The sequence below is a fragment of the Accipiter gentilis genome, chromosome 16 (genome assembly GCF_929443795.1).
Source record: "Accipiter gentilis chromosome 16, bAccGen1.1, whole genome shotgun sequence".
Lineage (NCBI taxonomy): Eukaryota > Metazoa > Chordata > Aves > Accipitriformes > Accipitridae > Astur > Astur gentilis.
The window spans coordinates 30,843,716-30,863,484 of NC_064895.1; the positions used below are offsets into that span (position 1 = coordinate 30,843,716).

The 19,769-nt window shown below is 63.1% G+C and overlaps 2 protein-coding genes across 2 annotated transcripts; one reads left to right on the plus strand and one right to left on the minus strand.

Moving 5' to 3' along the window:
* Nucleotides 1-1,179: 1,179 nt before the first annotated feature.
* Nucleotides 1,180-5,269, minus strand: SLC30A3 (solute carrier family 30 member 3). The gene is made up of 8 exons (XM_049818405.1): nucleotides 5,186-5,269; nucleotides 3,488-3,660; nucleotides 3,265-3,411; nucleotides 3,037-3,190; nucleotides 2,250-2,454; nucleotides 1,990-2,095; nucleotides 1,490-1,624; nucleotides 1,180-1,376 (listed from the first exon to the last, which is right to left on the minus strand). Exons 1-8 carry the CDS (start codon nucleotides 5,266-5,268, stop codon nucleotides 1,231-1,233), a joined length of 1,149 nt encoding a protein of 382 aa, XP_049674362.1. The 5' UTR covers nucleotide 5,269; the 3' UTR covers nucleotides 1,180-1,230.
* Nucleotides 5,270-7,525: 2,256 nt separating this feature from the next.
* LOC126046710 (uridine-cytidine kinase-like 1) lies at nucleotides 7,526-19,718 on the plus strand. The gene is made up of 14 exons (XM_049819448.1): nucleotides 7,526-7,790; nucleotides 7,966-8,072; nucleotides 8,152-8,322; nucleotides 8,891-8,962; nucleotides 9,274-9,463; nucleotides 9,573-9,634; nucleotides 10,167-10,183; nucleotides 10,963-11,061; nucleotides 17,178-17,271; nucleotides 17,383-17,445; nucleotides 17,668-17,790; nucleotides 17,868-17,975; nucleotides 18,067-18,223; nucleotides 18,391-19,718. The coding sequence occupies exons 1-14, from the start codon at nucleotides 7,526-7,528 to the stop codon at nucleotides 18,462-18,464; spliced, it is 1,602 nt and encodes a 533-aa protein (XP_049675405.1). The 3' UTR covers nucleotides 18,465-19,718.
* The last annotated feature ends 51 nt before the right edge of the window (nucleotides 19,719-19,769 follow it).

The window sequence follows — 19,769 nt, forward strand, 5'->3', positions numbered from 1 at the left end:
GGCCCCCACCTGTGTGGGGCTGTGCTTGCTCTTGCCTCCCGCCCCATGTTGCCAGCTGCCCCCTCCCCATGCAGGTGCAGGCAGGGGTGCTGGGGGGATCAGCCTTGTCCTGGGCAGGGCAGATGGGGCTGGCAGGGGTGCCAGGAGCTCTGAAGTTGCTCACATTGAGCCTGTGTTCAGCTGTGCAGTAAATGTGGTTTGTTTTGTAAAGGCTGGTTGTGGTGCTGGCTTGGGTCCACAGGCACTGGTGCCTGGGGTGGCCATCTCGGTGCTGCCCTGGGGCCCAGCTCTGGCCGCACTCTGCCCCTCGCAGGGGGCTGGGGCCGTCCCCCCTCCCCACTCCCCTCCTGGCTGCCTGCACCGCTGCTGCTGCTCTCCAACAAGTTTATTGGCGGCTGCGGGCTCTGCCACTGCCCGCTGGACTCCTTGCACAAAGACGTGGACAGACACACACTCCATGGGTGCAACAGACACAGACTCACGAGGGTGGGAATGGATCAGGCCAAAGCACGGCAGGATCCGGCCCGTGACCGGGCTGGGCGGCAGGGAGCAAAGACAGGGAAGCCGGCGCTCAGGGCTGAGCTCTGGGCTCTGGCTGCTGTCTCCCCGCTCCTGGGTGGGTGCAGCAGCAGCAGCTCCCACGGGCCCCCCTGCAGCCCGGGCAGCAGCAAGCCCATGGCCACTGGGGCTGTGGGACAGCCCCTGTGGCCATGGGGGAACGGGAGCATCTGGTGCCAAGGCTGGGTCTGGGCTCCAACAGCCGCCAGGGATGTCCCCTCCCTTCCCTGCGCCCTTGAGCAGCTGCAGTGGCTCCCTCCTGTCCCCTCTCCTGCAGGGGACAACAGGGCTCCGTGGGGGGACGTGTGTGGGGCAGGATCCCCCCTCCTCCTTTGGGGCTGGTCCCAGCAGGCCTGGGGCTGTGGCAGACCCAGTCACCTGGGGGTGGAGGCTCGTGGGGCAGTCCCTGTGCTGCAGGGGCCAGGCTGCGTGTGTGTGTCTGTGTGTGCCCCCCCACCTGGGACCCTGCCTGCTCAGGGGCACTGTCCCACCCCAGGGCTCTGCAGCAACGGGGCGGGTGCGGCACAGGCACAGGAGCCCAAGGACTGTCCCTGCCCCTGCCCCTGCCCCTGCTCCTGCACCGCACCCCCAGCTCCAGGGACAGCTCCCGTTCGCCTGCAGGGTGGGGGGGCCAGGGCCAGGCCTGACCCAGCTCCACAGCAGCTGAGGGTCTCAGGCACGGGGATCCTGGCAGTGCTGGCAGGCTGCCATCTCCTCCTGGTACCGCTCCACCTGCACCGTGCATGAGGCAAAGCCGAACTTGCTCTGCAGCTGGGTGCTGGCTTCCCGCAGCACTGTCTCGGGGTCGGCGCTGGCCTCTGGGGATGGCAGGGCAGCGTGGCTCAGCCCCGGTGTACGGGCAGCTGGCGGGCCCCCCGGCCGTGCCCTGGGGGCTGCGTGAGCTGGCCGGGCTGTGTGTGGGAACACTTACCGACAGCCACGTGCACCGACACAGCATGGTGGCTCAGCGTCAGGGCCCAGAGGTGCAGGTCATGGGCGCCCTTCACCCCGCTCACCCCGAGCAGCACCTCCTTCACTGCGTCGAACTCAAGGCCCCGCGGTGTCCCTGCCAGCAATGCCTGGTCACGGAGGGGCCAGCCCCAGCCCTGGCCCCTGTCAAGGTCAGGGCTTGTGGTGGGAGCAGCCAGGTGTGGGGGCTTCCCCAGGCTGGGGATGGGGGCGCCAGGGTGAGGCAGCCTCTCACCATGGGGTGAGAGGCTGGGGCAGAGAGGATGGGCTGGGCGGGCTCAGGGGGGCAATGGAAGGACATAGGGATGGGATGGGTTGTGCCTGGGTGGGGAGCAGTGGTTGCGAGGGGGTGAGCTGCCACGTGGGGAAGGGGCTGTGGCAGCCGCAGCCCCAAGGAGCTCCTGTGCTGCCCCGCCAGCCCGCCGTGCCCGTGGTCCTGCACCTTCCTCACCCATCACTCACCTTCCATGAGGACTCTGAAGACATCCCTGAGGATGGTGAAGGTGGAGCCGAGGACGAAGACCGAGAAGAAGAGGGTGCTGATGGGGTCTGCGATCTTGCACTGGGGCTGCAGAGAGCAGGATCTGTGTGAGGCTGAGGGGGGCAGAGCCAAGCTGGGCACCCGGGTGTGGGGATGCCAGGGCCCCATTGTCCCATGGCACCCTGCACAGGGCTGAGGGAGTTGTTCCCATGGGCAGCAGAGGGGAGTCCAGCCCAGGCACCTTGAAGTAGATGATGGTGGCAGCCACGAGGACGCCAACGCTCTGCAGCAGGTCCCCCACCACGTGGACGAAGGCCGCGCGGACACTGGTGCTGCCAGGCAGGGCGGCATGGCCGGGTGGGCAGCCCCCAGTGCTCTCCAGCTGCTCATAGCCCCCTGCACCGTGGCTGTGGCCGGCGGGGGACTGATGCAGGATGTAGGCCATGCTGGGGAGAGCAGGGGTGGCTCAGCACTGTGCTGGGCAGGGTGCAGGGGTCTCCGTGGCCCTGCCTGGAACTGCACACTGGCAGTGGTGCCAGGCAGTGCAGGCAAAGGGGCCACAAGCAGGCACACTCAGGCCCCAGGAGGGTAGAGAGGTGTAGGGCAGAGTCCCACCATGGGGCAGGGCTGGAAGCAGAGCAGGGACAGGGCAGCCGCAGCACTGCAGGGAGGCACGTGGGGCCAGGGCAGGGATTCAGGCCTGAGGCACATGCCAGGGCTCAGGCTGGGCATGGGGGCAGGGCTGAGGGGGTGCTGCTTGGGGGGTGGCCAGGGGATGTGGTCCCAGGGGATGTACGTACACGGGCTAGAAGCTGGGAGCGTATGGGGGACAGGGAATGGGGGGGGGGGGGGGAGGAAGTGCTTGGGGACATGAGGCTGGTGCACAGGGACAGGTGACCTGGGGCCAGGGCTGGGGGTCTTGGGGTACCAGGGGCACACATGGGGCAGAGGTGTGGGAGAGGAGGCCAGGGCTCAGGCTGGGGCTGTACGGGGGGATGCAGGTGTGCATAGCCCTGTGTGGGACATACACCAGGTTGATGCCAACGGCGCTGGCGGATGTAGCCAGCATGGCTCGCGCCTCAATCTCGTAGTCGTTGCTGACAATGCGGGCAGCCGCCAGGTAGACAAGAGCCCCGGTCACAACCCAGATGGAGAGGACAGAGGCCAGCGCACCCAGCGTCTCTGCGAGACAGCAGCCGTCAGTGCCCACCCTGGCTGGGGGGCTCCCGTGGAGCCGATCCCCACCCCAAGCTCACCTGAGCGGTGCCAGCCATAGCTCATGGTCTTGGTGGGTGGGCGGGTGGAGACCCAGAGGGAGAAGAGGCTGACGGACATGCTGCCCACATCCGTCAGCAGGTGGGCTGCATCCGTCATGATGGCCAGGCTGTGCGCCAGGTACCCGCCTGCAGTTGCAGAGCAGCTGGCACCCCCTGCCCCGGCAGCCCCCTGTCCCCATCCCCATCCCCATCCCGCTGTTACCTATCACCTCCCCGACCATGAAGATGCAGCAGATGGTGCAGGCAACGCTCAGCTGCCGGCGGGCCTGGAGCCTGCCCCGGCCAGGGCTGGGGACTGGGGGGCTGCAGCAGCAGTGGGGAGCCAGAGCCGGGGGCATCGTCGATGCCGGGGGGTCCTGGGAGCCTGCAAACAGACTGAGGGCGGGGGTCACTGCCAGCCACACTGGTTCCCGGTGCTCCTGCCCAGCATGCCCGGGGATCCTGGTAGCCACAGTCTGGCCCAGCTGCCCGGGGCTCCTGCTGGCCGGGCCACTGGAGAGCACTGGGCACACGGCGTCGCCCCTCCTGTCCCCGTCCCGTGCGACACCGGCGGGGTTCCCCAGCTCAGTCCCGGGTGGCCATGCTGTGTGCCTGGCCGAGCCTCGCCACCCCCGTCCCCGCCACCCCCGGCAACAAAGCCGGTGGCTGCGGTCCCCGCGGGCTGTGCCCCGGCCCCGGCCCGCTGGCAGGTCCCGCTGCCGCACCGGGGTCCGCGGCCGGGCCGCCGGCGGGGCACTGGCAGGTTACGGGGGAGCCGGGCCCGCGGCGACCGAGCGCCCCCGTCGGGACGGGCAGCCACGGGCCCGGCGGCGGCTGCGGGAGGCAGCGCGGAGCTCCCGGTGGGGTCGGGGTGATGCTCGGGGGGCGACCCGGCCCCGGCCGCCTCCCCCCGGCTGCGTGGCGGCGCCGAGGGGAGCCCGGACGGGGATGTGGGGGTAGCGGGGCCGGGGCCAGTGGCGGTGCGGGAGCCGGTGCCTGCGGCGGAGGTGTCGGTAGGACCGGGGTGTCGCGTCTGGGACCGGGCGCTGGTACGGGGACCTGAGGCGTGGGAACCGGGGCGGCGGAGACGGGGGGCGGGCGGGGGGCCGGTGCCGAGGCGCAGGGCGCTGATGCGTGGGGCACCAGTGCGGGAGAGGGGATAGACGGTACCGGTGCGGAGAGGTGATGGATGGACGGTACCGGTGCGGGTGGGTGACGTTTGGGCGCCGGTACCAGTCGGACGGGGGGAGCGAGGCTGCTGCACGGGTGGGGGTGCTGGTTCCGCTTGAACGGAGGTGCCGGTACCAGGGAGGGGACGCGTGCCGGTGTCAGGGGACGAGGGTGCCGGTGCACGGCCGGTCGGGGCTGGCTCGGGGTCTGCGGAGGTGCTGATGTCCGTGACAGATGGGTGAAGGCGCGGGGGCTGGGAGTGGTTAGGGACGTGCCGGGGGGGGATGCCTCTGTCGGGGGGGTGGGATGCGTGGGAACTGGGCAGTGCTGGACGTGCGGGGGCTTGCGGGTCCGGGGAGGGGGGGGAGCTGGCGCTGCCGGGGGGTGCCGGGGGCGCCAGTGCCGGGGTGTGCGGGTACCGGGCAGGCCGGGGGAGCCGGGGGCGGTGGGGGGTGATGGAGATGCCGGGAGTGATGGGGGACCCGGTGCCGGCAGTGCGGGTGCGGGGGTGATCGGGGGCTGCAGATGCAGGGGATGATGGAGGTGGTGGTGCCAGGGGTCGCCGGGGGCACTGGGGGGATGGTGCTAGCAGGGAGCGATGGGGTGCCGGGGGTGGCGGTGCCAGGGGTGCCAAGGGTGATGGGGGTGCCGGGGCGATGGGGATGCCGTGATGGAGGTGCTGAGGGTGCCAGGGCGATGGGGTGCCGGTGATGGAGGTGCCGGGGCGATGGGGTGCCGGTGCCGGCGGTACCTCTTGAGGCGCAGGCTGCCGTCGGCGCGGCCGCCCCGCGGGCTGACCAGGCGGGCGCTCTCGGTGCCGGTCGGGGACTCCATGCCGGGGGCGAGCAGCACCGCGGGCACCCGCCGCCGGGACTGCCGCGGCCCCGCCCCCTCCTGCGGCCCCGCCCCCCGCCCGCCCGCCGCGGCCCCGCCCACACAGACCCATAGGCCGGAGGGAGAGTGGAGAGGGGTCTCGGGCTCCGGCCCCGCCGCCTGGCCCCGCCCCTCTCCCAGGCCACGCGCGGGAGAGCGGGGCCGGCCCGGGGGGGTCGGGAGGTGCCGGCACCCCCCGGGGTCCCCGGCTCTGCCCCGGAGGAGCGCCGGCAGCGCGGCCGTTCCCCGGGCTGAGAGCTCCCGCCCGTCGGTGCCACCGTCCCGGGCACCGGCGGGGGCGGGGGACGGCCGGGGAGGCCTCACTGAGACATCAGTCAAAGGCACGGGGTGGGGAGTGGGGGGGTGACCCCGCGGGTCCAGCCGAGACTGTCTGGGACCGGAGCCGCTCGGCCCCCCCCGAGGTCCAGGGAAAGCGCTGGGCCGGAGACCCAGCTGTGCCGGGGTTGCCGGGGCTGTGCCGGGAGCCCCGGGGGGGCGATCGGGTCCAGGGGGCTGCTTGATTATGGGGGACCTGCTTGTATACAGGGGGGCTGCTCGGGTACGGGGGGACTGTTTGGATGCGTGGGAACTGTTAGTACAAGGGAGGCTGCTTTCATATGGGGGGGCTGTTTGGGTACTGGGGGTCAGCCTCATCTCCGTCCCTGGGAAGGTGATGAGGCAATTACTCCTGGGAACCATTTCTAAGCGTGTAAAGGACAAGAAAGTAATCTGGAGAAGTCAGCGTGGCTTCAGCAAGAGGAAGTCGTGCCTGACCAACCTGACCACCTGTGGTGAAATGACAGGCCTGGTAGACGGGGGGAGCACAGTGGACATTGTTAGCCCAGACTCCAGCAAGGTTTGTGACTCTGTGTCCCCATAGATCCTCCTAGAGAAGCTGTGGAAGTGTGGGCTGGATGAGCAGACAGTGAGGTGCATTGAAAACTGGCTGCGTGGCTAGGTCCAGAGGGTGGGGACCAGCAGCACAAAGTCTAGCTGGAAGCCATTAATGACCAGTGTACCCCAGGGGTCAATACTGGGTCCAGTCCCGTTTAACGTCTTCATTAATGATCTGGAGGATGGGGCAGAGTGTACCCTCAGCAAATTTGTAGATGACACCGAGCTGGGAGGAGCAGCTGTACACCAGTGGGTTGTGCTGCTCTGTAGTGCAGAGGCATCTGGACAGGCTGGAGAAATGGGCTGCCAGGAACCTCATGAAGTTCAGCAAGGGGAAGTGCAAAGTCCTGCCCCTTGGCAGGAACAACCCCAGAGCACCAGTACATGCTGGGGGCTGCCCAGCTGGAAAACAGCTCAGCAGAAAAGGCTTTCAGGGGTCCTGGTGGGCACCGAGTTGGCCATCAACCAGCAACATGCCCTGGCTGCAAAGGGAGAAAATGGCGTCCTGGGCTGCATTAGGCAAAGCGTTGCCAGTTGAGAGAGGTGATGATCCTTCCTCTCTGCTCAGTGCTGGTGAGGCCACCCCAGGAGAGCTGGGTCCAGTGCTGGGCTCCCCAGTACAAGAGGGACATGGACAGACTGGAGAGGGTCCAGCGAGGGGCCTCCACGATGCTGAAGGACGGAAGCATCTCTGCTATGGGGAAAGGCTGAGGGGCCTGGGACTGCTCAGCCTGGAGCAGAGCAGGCTCAGGAGGATTGAATCCATGCCTACAAATACCCGCAGGGAGGGTGCCGAGAGGATGGAGCCAGGCTCTTCCAGTGGTGCCCAGTATCATGACCAAAGGCAACAGGCACAAACCGGACCCTGGGAGGGTGCCTCTGGCCCCCCGGACACACTCCTCAGTGTGAGGGTGACACTGGCACAGGCTGCCCAGCGTGGTGGTGGGGGTCTCTGTCCCTGGAGACTCGGGCTGGACGGGGGGACCCCAGTGGGGCCCGGCCCCCACCGGTCCGTGGCTGCCGGGCACGGGGCCGCGGGAGGGGCGGTGCCGGGGAGGGGGCCCAGTAACCTCGGCGGAGGCCGCGGCCCGCCTCTCCCGCCTCCCGGGCGGCCCACGGGGCCCGGCGCAGCAGCCGCCCCCGCCGCCCGAGGGGCCGCCGCGCGTGGGGCGCGGGCCCGGGGCGGGGCTGGCGTGGGGCTGGCGTGGGGCGGCGGGGCGGGGCGGGGCCGCGGGGGCCGCCGGGAGCCGTGTGCGGCCGCGGCCCGTCCCGGCAGCCCCCGCGGCCCGTCCCGACCGGTCCGGCCCGTGGCGGCTGCGGGGAGATGGCGGCGGCGGCGGCGGGCGCGGGGGAGCGGCGCGGCGCGTGGGGCGCTGCGGGCCCCGAGCGCGGCCCCGGCCCCGGCCCCGGCCCGCTGGGCTCGCTGCTGAGCCGGCTGCCGCTGGCGCCGTCCCCGCGGCGACGGACCGCCAGCCAGTGCAAACCGGAGCCGCCGCTGCTGCGCACCAGCAAGCGGACCATCTACACGGCCGGGCGGCCGCCCTGGTACAGCGAGACCGGCGCGCCCGTGGACGAGGCCTTCGTCATCGGTGAGCGGCGGGCCGCAGCCTGGGCCGGGGCCGGGGCCGGGGAAGGGATGGAGCCGGGGCCGGGGAAACGACGGGGCCGGGCCCTGAGCCGCAGCCGGGGCAGCGTTGGGACCGGGGCCGGGGCTGGAAGCGGGGCCGGGGAATGATGGAGCCGGGGCCGTGGCCCTACCCGCAGGCCTGTGCGGCGGCAGCGCCTCGGGCAAGACGACGGTGGCAACGCGGATCATAGAGGCGCTGGATGTGCCCTGGGTTGTGCTGCTCTCCATGGACTCCTTCTACAAGGTGAGAGCTGGCGGGGCCGGTGCGGTGGTGACGGTGCCTGCGGGGCCAGCACGGCGCTGAGTGGCTGCGGTGCCTGCAGGTGCTGGATGAGGGGCAGCAGGCGCTGGCAGCCCGCAGTGACTACAACTTCGACCACCCTGACGCCTTCGACTTCGAGCTGCTTGTCAGTGTCCTCCGCAAGCTCAAGAAGGGCAAGAGTGTGAAAGTGCCGGTCTACGACTTCACCACACACAGCCGCCGCCGCGAGTGGGTAGGTGCCGCAGGGAAGCCAGGCTGGGGCCTCGGAGGGGAGGCAGGCTGGGCGCCGTGGGGAGAGCCTCCGGCAAGGGGGGGACGCCTGTGGAGCAGGGGTAGGGAGCACGGAGGCTGTGGGAAGGCAAAGGGAGGGAGCGTCTGGAGGCCATCAGGTGTGGGAGGGTCATTCTGGGGAGATTGGGGGTGTAGAGGCAGGGAGGGAGCAGGGAGACATGGAGGTGGACGTGGAAACGGGGGCCAGCGCAGAGTTCAAGGAGAGGCTGCAGTGCAGAGTGTGGAGGAGTGCAGGGAGGATGGGGGCTCGGGGGGAAGGCGTTGGGCAGAGGTTTGGGGTTTTGGAGCAAGGGTCTGGGTTCTGGGTCAGTGCAGGGCTGGGTTATCAAGTGCAGGGGTGAGAAAAAGGGCCCTTGAAGGTTGGGTGATGCAGGATGGGAATCCTGCCCATGGGTGGCGAGAGCCCGGCATGGGTCAGGCGTTGAGGTGCTTGCTGTCTGTGCCGAGTGTTGGTGTTGCTGCAGTGTGCGCAAGGCGGCAGGACGAGTACGGCTCTTATCTGCCCACAGAAAACGGTGTATGGGGCCAATGTCATCGTGTTTGAAGGGATACTGGCTTTTGCGAACAAGGAGTTGCTGAAGGTATCGCTGCCTGATGTGGCTGGTGGCCCATCTCGGTGCGTGGCGTGGGAGATGTGCAGTGGTGTGCTGTGGGTGGGATGGGTGCTGTCCTGGCCCAGCCCTCGGTGCCGCTGGGGTCGGGTGATGGCTGGGGGCTGCGGAGGGGGAGAGGTCCTCTGCTGCTTGTTCTCAGAGCACCTCTGTGTCAGAGGCTTCAGGGGAGGCAGCGCTGGGTGCTATTGTTGCGGGGGTCAGAGCTGGCTGGGTGAGGGGAACGAGGCAGGTCTGACAGGGGACTACATAGGGGGTGCTCACCCCTCCCAGTTTTCCAGCTCCTGGACATGAAAGTGTTTGTGGACACGGACTCTGACATCCGGCTCGTGCGGCGGCTGCAACGCGACATCATGGAACGTGGGCGCGACATCGTGGGTGTCATCAAGCAATACAACAAGTTTGTGAAGCCAGCCTTCGAGCAGTACATTGAGCCCACCGTGCAGGTCGCTGACATCGTGGTGCCCAGAGGTGAGGCTGCGCTGTGTTTGCCAGATTCAACCTGAGCATTGGGAGCAGGTGTCCTGGGATGGGCTTGGGTCAGCATGTGTCTGACTCAGCTTCTCTGCTCTCCCGTCAGGTGGGGAAAACTTTGTGGCCCTGGACCTCATTGTGCAGCACGTGCACAGCCAGCTGGAGAAGGTGAGGTGTGGGCTGATTGATTGCTGCTAGTGCGGGCGAGGACGATGGAGCACTCTGCATGCAGAGAGGAGGTTGAGGCTGCTCATAGCCCTCTGCTCCTGGAGCACCCAGAGGCTCTCAGTGTTGCCTCTCCCTTTACAAAAGGTCTTAGTGTAGCTCTTGGGGCAGACTGAGCTGCGACACGGGGGCTGGGGCAATGGAGAGGGGGCTGGGCACAGTGCCTGCTCCAGCAGGGGTGCCTGGCATTTGCAGTCTGGCCTGGCCTCAATCGCCTGCTGTCCCCCTCAGTCCCAGTCAGCTCTTCATGATCTCAGCTGTCCCCACCTCACTGGCCCCTGGCTGCACCCCAGCAGCCCACCCTTGCCTCCCGGCTGTGCCCAGCAGAGTTTTTCTTGTTCTTGGTTCAGCCCCAGGAGAAGGGGTGGGAGCTGGACCGGGGCTGCCCTCGGGTGGCTGTGGCTGGCCGGTACAGTGACTGGATGTCCTTTCTTTCCCCTTCTGCCATGCTGGATGACTCTGCTCTACCACCCAGCGTGAGATCACTGTCAGGTACGTGGGGACCCTGCCAGCTGCAGAGGGGCTGGTTCCTGAGCTGGGGGTGAGGGCTGCCAGCACCCACTCTTCTCCCAGTCCTGCCTGTTCTCTTTCCCTGCTGGCCAAAGCTTTGCTGAGATGCCTGAGCGTAGCTGCTCTTCCTCAACTGTTGAGGTGGCTGTCCTGCAAGCAGCTTCTTGGGGCTTGTCTCACTGCGGGCTCCTGTATGACCTGTCCCACAGCAGCTATGCTTGGCTTGTGTGACTGGCTCCCTGTGCTGCTCCTGTCCCTTTCTGGAGCATGGTTCCTGCCCTGAGTGTGGGATTGCCCCAGGATGCTCCCTTCTATGGGAAAAGTGTCCTCGACAGTCCCTGTTCTCTGGGACTTCATGTTGTCAGCCTCAATGGGACAGTCTTTGTACCTCAGTGCAACCCAGGCAGCCCTGTTCCAGGGTACGTAGCAAGGTCTTGCCCTTGCAATGCTCCTGCTCCTGCTCCCCCAGTGCTGGCAGAAGCTCATGTGTGCAGAGGCTGCTGACAGCTGGATTTGTAGTCTGGGGAGGTTTGCCCCAGTTTTACAGGGTGGAACTGCTTTGGGATCTCATACCCGGTACCAGACGTGGGGCTTTCCTGGGGATCAGGACAGGAAGGCCAAGCACTTTCTGGTGTCCAGTCTGTGTGGCGGGTGCTCCAGGAGGAGCCTTCCTTCAGCTGGTGGCCATGTCCTACTCTGAGGGAGTCCAGCGCGGCGGGTCTGTGTGCTATGCAGCTCTGATCACTGCTTCCTTGTTACAGGGCAGCTCTGGCCTCTGCCCACCAAGGGCAACCTCTGCCGAAGACGCTGAGCGTCCTGGAGAACACACCGCAGGTGCGAGGCATGCACACCATCATAAGGTAGGTCCCTGCCTCCTTCGGGATTTCATTCTCATAGAAGGGCTGGTCTGTAGGATCACACTACAAAACCTGGTGTGAGTTTTCCCTCCTCTGCTTTTAGGGCTTCAGACGTAGGTGTTTTCTTGGAGCAGAACTGCTGAACAGAGCTGGCTCTGGCCTACAGATGCTTTTTTGGTGACAAGACCTTGGCAGATCTGCTCTGGGGCGACTTTTGAGCCATGGGCAGGCTCTTCTTATGATGAGATGAGACTGGTTAGCTCTTTCCTAGCTGGAGCGCAGGCGTAGTAGCTGGTGGCATGGGGTAGGTGCCCTTGCTGCCTCTCTCCTGAGGCACTTGGTTTTAGAGACAGCTTACAGAAGAGACCCAGGCTGCTGCTTCCGTGACTGCTGCTCACTTGATCTTTTAATTCCCCACCGATGCTCCTTTTTTCCAGGTGACTGTAGTGTTAGTGTACGGTCAAGAGCCGAATCCTGTGGGACCACTAAGACATTCCTTGTTACTGTAGTTGCAGGAGCTTGCAGCCTCTGTGTGCATTTCTGTTGCTGGGTTGTAAAAGAGGATGGGGAAGCTGACCTCAGCAGGGCTCTTCTCCTGCGCCTGCTCACGCTCTGGCTGGCCACCAGCACCCATGTGTTTGTTTGGAGAATGTAACCTCACGACCACACGCAGGCTGTGCATCTTCTTGTAGGAAGCAAGGTGTTGCTTCTCCAGGCTCCTCCCGTGACTCCTCCCTGTCGAAGTGCAGGCTCCAAAGGTAGTTCACAGCAGTAAAAAGCCAGGCAATGCGCCTCACCAGATGTAGCACTGCATGTGCACCAGGCAGAGTCCTGTGCCAGCGTCTGAAGCCCACATATGTCAGCCTTAGGCTATGGACTTCTAGTAGTTCTGAGTTCAGGTCCAGCTAAGGGGACCTTAGAGCAGGTATCGCCTTGTCCCTCCAGTGCCTTCTTGCTCCAGTGCTCTGGCATTGGCTTCTTCATGGCCTGAGCTGATTTCTCTAGCTCATCTGCCATCTGTGTGCTCAATGGTAGATGAAGGTCAAAGCAAGATCCTGGGGGAACAGCACCTCCAGAGGCTGAATGTTGTTTGCTTGTAAAGGAGCAGTTTTCCCTTATCCCAGGGTTATGTAGGGAAAGAAGAATGCAAGCCTTTGTGCGGCAGCCCGCCCAGTCTCTGGCCTTCCTGTTCGCAGGCTCTGGCATGGACTTTTTACCTACAGCTCCTCCTGTTCCCTCAGGAGACCCAACAGCATAACACTGGTCTGTGCTGCTCTCAGATGAACGTGAGCCTGGGCTGATCCGTTAGCAGTACCAAGGGCCAGGTTTGACCAGCTCTTGTCCGGAAGGGGCAGCACTGCAGGCAGGCACTGAATCCTCTCTCATCTGTAGCTGCTGTTCCTGTCTTCCTCCTTGAAGTCTGTGTCCTTTTGCCTTACTGGGAATGGCCTGTTGTGCCTCCACCTTTATGCCACAAGCATCTAATAACCTTAATCTGCTTAGACTTAGGAGTTTGTTCAGCTACCCGAGGGAGGGAGGGGATCAAACCCATGCAGGCTGTGGTTGGAGTCCAGCAGGGCTGCTGATCTCGAGTTACTGTAGTGGTGCTGTGCTTCTGGAGCCAGCTGGTGTGAGCGGCAGGGCTGCAGGAAGGCGGACTTTGCCTCTTCCAGATGGTAAATGAAAAATACCACATTTATGAGGGGCGTTGACTTGGCCTGTCAGCCACCCCCTCAAATCCTGCTGCAGCCCAAGAAAACAAGGAAAGCTGAGGCAGTGCTGTTACTAAGATCTCCAAGCTGAGGAACTCTTCTGGTAAAAAGTTCCCGTATTTGGTGACAGCAAGGCAGCTTGTATTTCTGGTGTTTGTAGGTGATACTTGGCAGCGCTCATTTGCTTCTGCGTGACTTCAGCCTGGTGTGGAACTGTTAATCGTCCTCACGCGTGACCCTCTGGGCTTCCCTCTGCTCCAGAGGCACTTCTCCCTGCTTGCTGACATTCTCTTGGGGTCCCTGGGGAGGTCCAGACTGGCTGGGGATTGAATGCATGCCTTCTGCCAAGCTTCCCACACCTCCATGCGTGAAGTTACTGTGTCTTGGCATATTTGATCTCTCGTCTTCATTCTGGCTGCCACAGTGCCATCAGCCCCTTTCTGTAGTGGCAGCCCTCGTGGAGTGCTGGTGCTCCCACCAGTACTGCCTTTCAGAGTGCCTTGGCACACCAAACCTGAGGTCTGTGGATGCACCAGAGAGCTGTGAACCAGGATTTCCCTCCAGCCTCCCTTTTTCCATCCTGCTTTTCCCAGTGCAGCTCCCTTGGAGACAGCCTGTTGATCTCAGCTTGCCAGGCTGCTGCCGGCCAATGTAGTTTCCCTGTTTGTTGTTCAACACTGGAGGCTCTTCTGTGCTTCAGCCTTCTGTCTATGAGGGCCCTCCTGGAAGATTATGTTGTGGCAGCAGATGAGCATCTCACTGAGTATAGTCATGGCAAATTCAGGCTTGGCATCTCAGGGAGAAGTGGTTTCCAGAGTGATTTTCTGTTATTGTGGAGAGGCAGAAACTGAAAAATAGTCCTACACTAGAATAGCTGAATGATTTCATTCATGATCAGGCTGAGGATGGACAGTGTAATAGGGCTATGAGTCATATCTTCCAATGTAGAAGATGCTTTGGTATCAGGTCCAGATAGCCAGGGTTTGGTGCCACCCATCAGGACTCTGCAGCACCTGAACAGTCCTTTCTGCCCTCCAACAGCCCTGAAGCATCTCAAACTCTCCCTGCCACAGGAGAACAGCATTTCCTTTCCACCGCTTCCATCTTTGCCCATCCACGCTCATGGAAAGGCTCCGGGACATACCCTGCGGCGCAGCCTGTGGGTGGCGTGGGTCACCTGCCTCTCTTAGCAAATTTGCTCTGGCCTGAGCCTTTGGACTTTGTACTCTGGCAGGACACGTTGTCCTGTGGTAGAGCTGCCCTTGAGAAGCATGCGGCTGTTGGTGCTTCAGTGAGGGGCAGAACGAGGTGCTCCCTGCATACCGGGAAGTTGCCAACGCCAGAGAGGGTGGTTCAGACATGAAACCTGTCCATGCTCAAGTTTCCTGGGGGCCTGAAATGTGATGGCTGCCTTTCAGCCTTGGACACTCCGTGAGCTAAGCCAACACCATGTTCAGGCTCCCAGCCAGATGCTTGCTGGTCCCTGTCAGGCCACCCAGTGCCTTCTGGCTGTCTCCTGCTGAGAGTACCAGGGAAGATCGAGGTCCTCAGGAGCTGCTGGCTGCAGTGCTGCTGTGCCCAGCTGTGGGTTCCTGGCTTGCAGGGGTGTGCATGCTGCCCGTGGCTCAGCTCCCCCCTCTGCTGAGGGGGTGGGCAGCGCCTGGAGCAGTGCATGCTCTCAGGCTTTGTCTGGGCAATGGCAGGAGGGTCCAAGCCCGTGCTGTGATGCAGTGGGGTGAGCGGGCCTGGTGTGTGGATGGTGGTGTCCCCTTTGGGAGTGCTCTCGGCATGGAGGCACTGCTGGAGCGATCCCACTCTCTGGTCGCTGTGGGGAGGGTCCTCTGCTGCTGCTGGGGGATGTCAGGGCTGCCCTCCCTTGCAGCACCCCTTCCCCCTTGTGTCATTGGCAGTTGCTTGTCCCCTGAGTAAGGAGAATTTTCTTGGTTGTCTTTGCCCCTGCATGAAAAGAGGCACACTGGGGCCTTCACAGCGCAGGGACTGAGGATACTCCTCCGTCCCTAGGGCGCCTTTTGGAGGCTGCAGAGGAACCTGCCTCTGCAGCAGCACCGATGGACCTGTCCCACCAAGGTCAGGGGCTGGCCGGGGCGGCCAACTGCCCCTGTCTGTGGCAGAGCGGCTCTGGGGTCGGCAGGGCCAGTGTGGGGCTTGTCAGGGGTGGCTGGCTGGGAGAGACCACCCGTGGAGGCAGGGCTGGTGCTGGGCTTGTGCACCTGGAGCTCAGGTGGTGCCGGGGGCTTCCAAAGCTGCCGTGGGTGAGCGTGTGGGTGAAGCCCACCCGTGGGGGAGCGTGCGTGCCGACGGCCCACGCTGAAGAGCTGTAGGCAGGTGCCTGTTGTCTTCTAGACCAGAACTGATTTTCTGACTTCTCTGGGAGTGCCCTGCTGTCCCCAGGCTTGTTGGAAATGTCCATGTAAGTTGGGTTTTCTGGTCACTGCGGAGCTCTCGGGTGCAAGCTACCCAGGTCTGGCTGCAAAAATGTCTCGGAATAGTAGCGACTGTTTATCCTTCTCCTGAGCACTGTTGGCTGGGCTGTCTGTCATCGTGGTGAGATGTAGGAAGTGGCAGATGATGTCTTAAAATACAGTGTAAAAATATTCAGTATCCTTCTGCCTCTTCTGGACTGTTGTCAGTTCCACCTCTTCCATCTGGAAACTGGCAAATGTCTGTAGGGTTCCTTTGTTCCTTACGTTCTCCAGAAAATACTAGGGGTATACGCAGGCTGCACTGCTTTAGGCACGATTTCAGCTGCGTCTTATTAACCATAGTCCTTCAGTGTCAGTCTGCCTCTTGGTTACTGTTCAGCCAGGGAGCCAGAAGCTTGTTCTTGATGGTTCTCCAGTAAAATGGCACTTGAGTTACAACCTGCTACTTACTCTTTTGCCAAAGCAGCCAGAGACTGTGAGAGGTATAGATGGACATTGGTGGATTCTTCATGGTCACGTTTTAAAAGACAAGCAAATCTCAGATTCTCCTCCTTTTCCTCCTGAGTGACCCCTTGCTGTAGGTACTTTGCCTTCAGGAGCTTGACACTGACAGTGCTGGTGGAGGAGCTGTTCTGCTCACCTGAAAATACCCTCTGAGTAATGTGGGACTGGGACAGTCCTGCCTGTCATTAACAAAGTACTATACACGCTTGTGTTACTGTGCTTTGAGAACCATGTGTTGCAGGAAACACAAGGTTTTGTGCAGCCATTTCTTTTGTGTGATGAATGAGTTGGACTACAACATATATGTGTGCTGATGGTCAAAACGCTCCCAATAAGAAAAGCCAGCCTCTTTCCCCCTCTACCCCTGGCACTGGGATTAGCATGTGTGCATGTACAGTTGGCTTTACTTCTCCTGAGGGAAAAGGGGAGGTTTCCTGTGAATTACAATCCCATTGTGGTTTTATTCTGGTTTTTATTTATTTTATTTCTTACTGCCCTGAGCATTTCAGTGTTGTGGTGAGATAATGCCAGGTATTTAAAAGTCTGTCTGATTCCTGGCAGTAGTTTATCTAACTTGGTACATAAATGGAGAGGAGTTGAGAACATGTCAGACGTTTTCCTGTTGCCGGTGTCGGGTAACCCAGCTGCTTTTGGCTGTGGTGTGGTCTGGTCTCTTCCATGTTGAGATGCTCCTGGAGCTGGCTGTCCTGCTGTGCCATGGTCCATCCTGGGCATGCTCACATTCCGCCTTGTGCTCCCCTGACAGGGCCCAAGCAAAACACTTGCTGCTTGCTCCCGAGTTTCTGTTGCACCAAGAACCGATGGTGCTGCCTGACGTTCTGCTGCTCCCACCCCCCATTTTTCTCCTGGCTCTTTCCACGTAGTCAGCAGTTACGTCCTAAATCTCCAGCCCTGCAAATCCTCCAGCAGAGATTCAGCAGCAATTAGAGGTCATGCTCGGAGCGAGTAGTGCTGCACCTCCACACTTGCTTCTCAGGCACCTGTCTCATCTCTATTCAGGGTCAGGATGTACATCTACACCAGGCTGCTGATGTTATGCTCGCTTATCCCTCCTTTTTGCCATTGGTTTTATTCACTTTGCTAGTCTAGCTAGCCCACCATGCAGAGTCAGGTCTGAACTGTCCCCAGTGTCCCGAAGAGGACTGAGCAGCGTTGCATGGCATCCTTTCACTTTATCTGATCTGCATGATCTGCTGCAGGCTTTATGTCCCCCTTCAAGGGGAACTGAACATATTTCTTGACCATGTGGTCCCTTCTAGACAACACCCTAGGTCTTCAGCAAGCCCTGAAACATCAATGATCACTAACTGTGTCTCCTCCCTGAGAGAGCTGAGGTTTCCATGGGCTGGAAACCAGCCTTCCTCTGGAGCCCCGTTTGCGTCTGCGGGGTGAAGCAAGGACTCTGCTCTGATCTCACACCGGTGTCCTCCCTTAACAGGAACAAGGACACGACCAGGGACGAATTCATCTTCTACTCCAAGCGCCTGATGAGGCTGTTGATTGAACATGCCCTCTCCTTCCTGCCACTGAAGGTGAGAGACTGCTCCTCGGGTGCGGCCACAGCCACGTCTCCCCCTCCTGAGCCCCCAGGCCATGTGGGGACCCAGCTTTGTCCACAGTCCCTTCTCCTCTCCTTTCTGCAGTCGGTCACTGTGGAGACTCCCCAAGGGACAATGTACGAAGGAAAGCGGTTCCACAGGCAGAGGGTGAGACGTCCTGGCCCCTTTCTCCCCACAAGCACACACCTGCCCCATCTCGGGTCGGCACCGACTGGGAAAACCTGGTGGCTCCTGGGGTCCGTCCCTGTGCTGACAAGCTGCTCGGCAGGGCTTGTTCCCCCCTCCCGCAGTGCCGGAGCGTCAGGAGCCCATGGGAGCGGCTGCTTTCCTTGTACAATGGCAGCAAATGTGTTCTCGTCCCTTGCCCAGATCACAGGCGTGTCCATCCTGCGAGCAGGGGAGACCATGGAGCAGGCCCTTACTGCTGTGTGCAAGGACATCCGCCTGGGCAAGATCCTGATCCAGACCAACCATGACACGGGGGAGCCTGAGGTGAGCGTTGCCTGCTGCCCCAGTGCGGACCCCGCCGGCACTGCGGGATGGGTGACCACCTCTCCTTCCCTCCTCAGCTCCACTACCTGCGCCTTCCCAAGGAGATCAGCGAGGACTACGTCATTCTCATGGACAGCACTGTGTCCACGGGAGCCGCGGCCATGATGGCAGTGCGCGTCCTGCTGGTGAGGGACCAGGGGTGGCAGGGTGTGTGTGAGGTGGGGGTGTGTGGCCCTCCTGGCGCCAGCCGGGCTCTCACGGCTCTGCGTCCTGCAGGATCACGACGTGCAGGAGGACAGGATCTTCCTGCTCTCGCTGCTGATGGCGGAGATGGGAGTGCACTCCGTGGCCTACGCCTTTCCCCGCGTCCGCATCATCACCACTGCTGTGGACAAGAGGATCAATGAGGAGTTCCACATCATCCCGGGCATTGGTGAGGGCAGACAAGGGTGTGCTGTGCCTCACGGGCTGGGCCCCCAGCCCCTCGCCCCAGCAGCCTGGTGGGGTGCCCCACGGCCATGCTGAGGGAGCCTGGGGTGGGGTTGGAATTGTGACGGGGCCAGTGCTGCCATCGCCTCACTCTGTCCCCTCATCCTTCAGGTAACTTTGGGGACAGATACTTCGGCACTGACGGCCCCTCTGCCTGGTGTGAGAGTGACGGCATGGACTGCTGAGCTGGCTGGCCACAAGGCCACTAGCCAGGCTGGCTACAGGGCCGGCCCCCTGCCCCCAGGAGGGGCTCTGAGATGCCAGCCTGTGCCCACTTCCCCGCAGCACGGTGCTGCCAGCCCCCGGCTCTCCTGCTCCGCAGGATGAGCCCCTCGCTGCCAGCCTCTCCCTCTGCCCTGCAGGACCAGCCCCTTGCGGGCCTGATCCTCCCCTCCGAGAAGGGAGTGGGGGATGGCACCTCCTCGGCCCGTGGTGAGAGGGGAGTTGCTCCTCACCTCCGAAGACCTGCCTCTGCACCCCAGGCCGGCCATGCCTGCGGGAGGGAGAGGTGGTCTCCCTGCGGCCTGTGCCAGATGGGCTGGTCACCCTCTTCCCTGGGGAGGAGGGGGATGGGGTCTGGTCCCCTTAAGGCTTCCTCTGGGCCCTGGCTGGGTGCCGGGCAAGCTCCCTTGCTGGAATCTGTATTTATTTGTATTTATTTTGAGCAGCTGCCTACCTTGGCTCTCCTGTGGGGCAGGCCAGCTACTTGAAAAACATCAGGGATTGGGGATGTCCTCAAGGAACCACCTTGTCCCCACTGATCCGACACTCCATTGCCTCCCTGTCCCCGGCCGGCCCCGTGCAGGCTCTGGGCTGGCTGGTGGCGCCGGGAGGGCAGGGGCTGCCTTCGGTCCCCGCGCCGGTGGGAGGGTTTGATATTCAAACGTTCTCCCAGTGGTGTCCCAGCCCCTGGGACCATCCTGGAGCCTGGCGTCCTAGGGGGCGGCGAGGAGGGGCTGGTGGGGGGGTGGTCTGACCAGTCCCAGCCACCATCGCCCATGTTGCTCAGGTTCTTCTTTGAAAGGCTAGCAGTGGCCTCACCTCGAGCAGGAACATTGCCAGAGCAGGGCCCGGGGGTTGGGGGCCTGGCCCGTATCCCCCCACACACCTTTGCTGGCTGAAGAGGCCCTGCTGTGCCCCCAGCCCCGGGGCGCTGCCCCCTCCCCGCTGCCCCGGCTGCCTTCGTTTTGTACCCCAATAAAGGAGCAGCGCAACCCCCCCGGGCTGACGCCTCCTGCCTGACGCCTCGTGCTGGGGCTGGGCACGCAGGGGCGGGCAGGGGCTGCTGCCCCACCGCGGGGGTGTCACGGTGGGCCGGGGGTCTGATGGGGATGTCACCAGGTGCAGGGCTGTGTGATAGGGGTGTCACTGGTGGTGGCGGTGGGGTAATAGGGGTGTCACTGCATGCCGGGGGTGCTGGGGTGTGTGATGGGGGTGTCACTGTGTGTGGGGTGGTTGGGGTGTGACTGGGGGGGTGCCAGGGGTGCCAC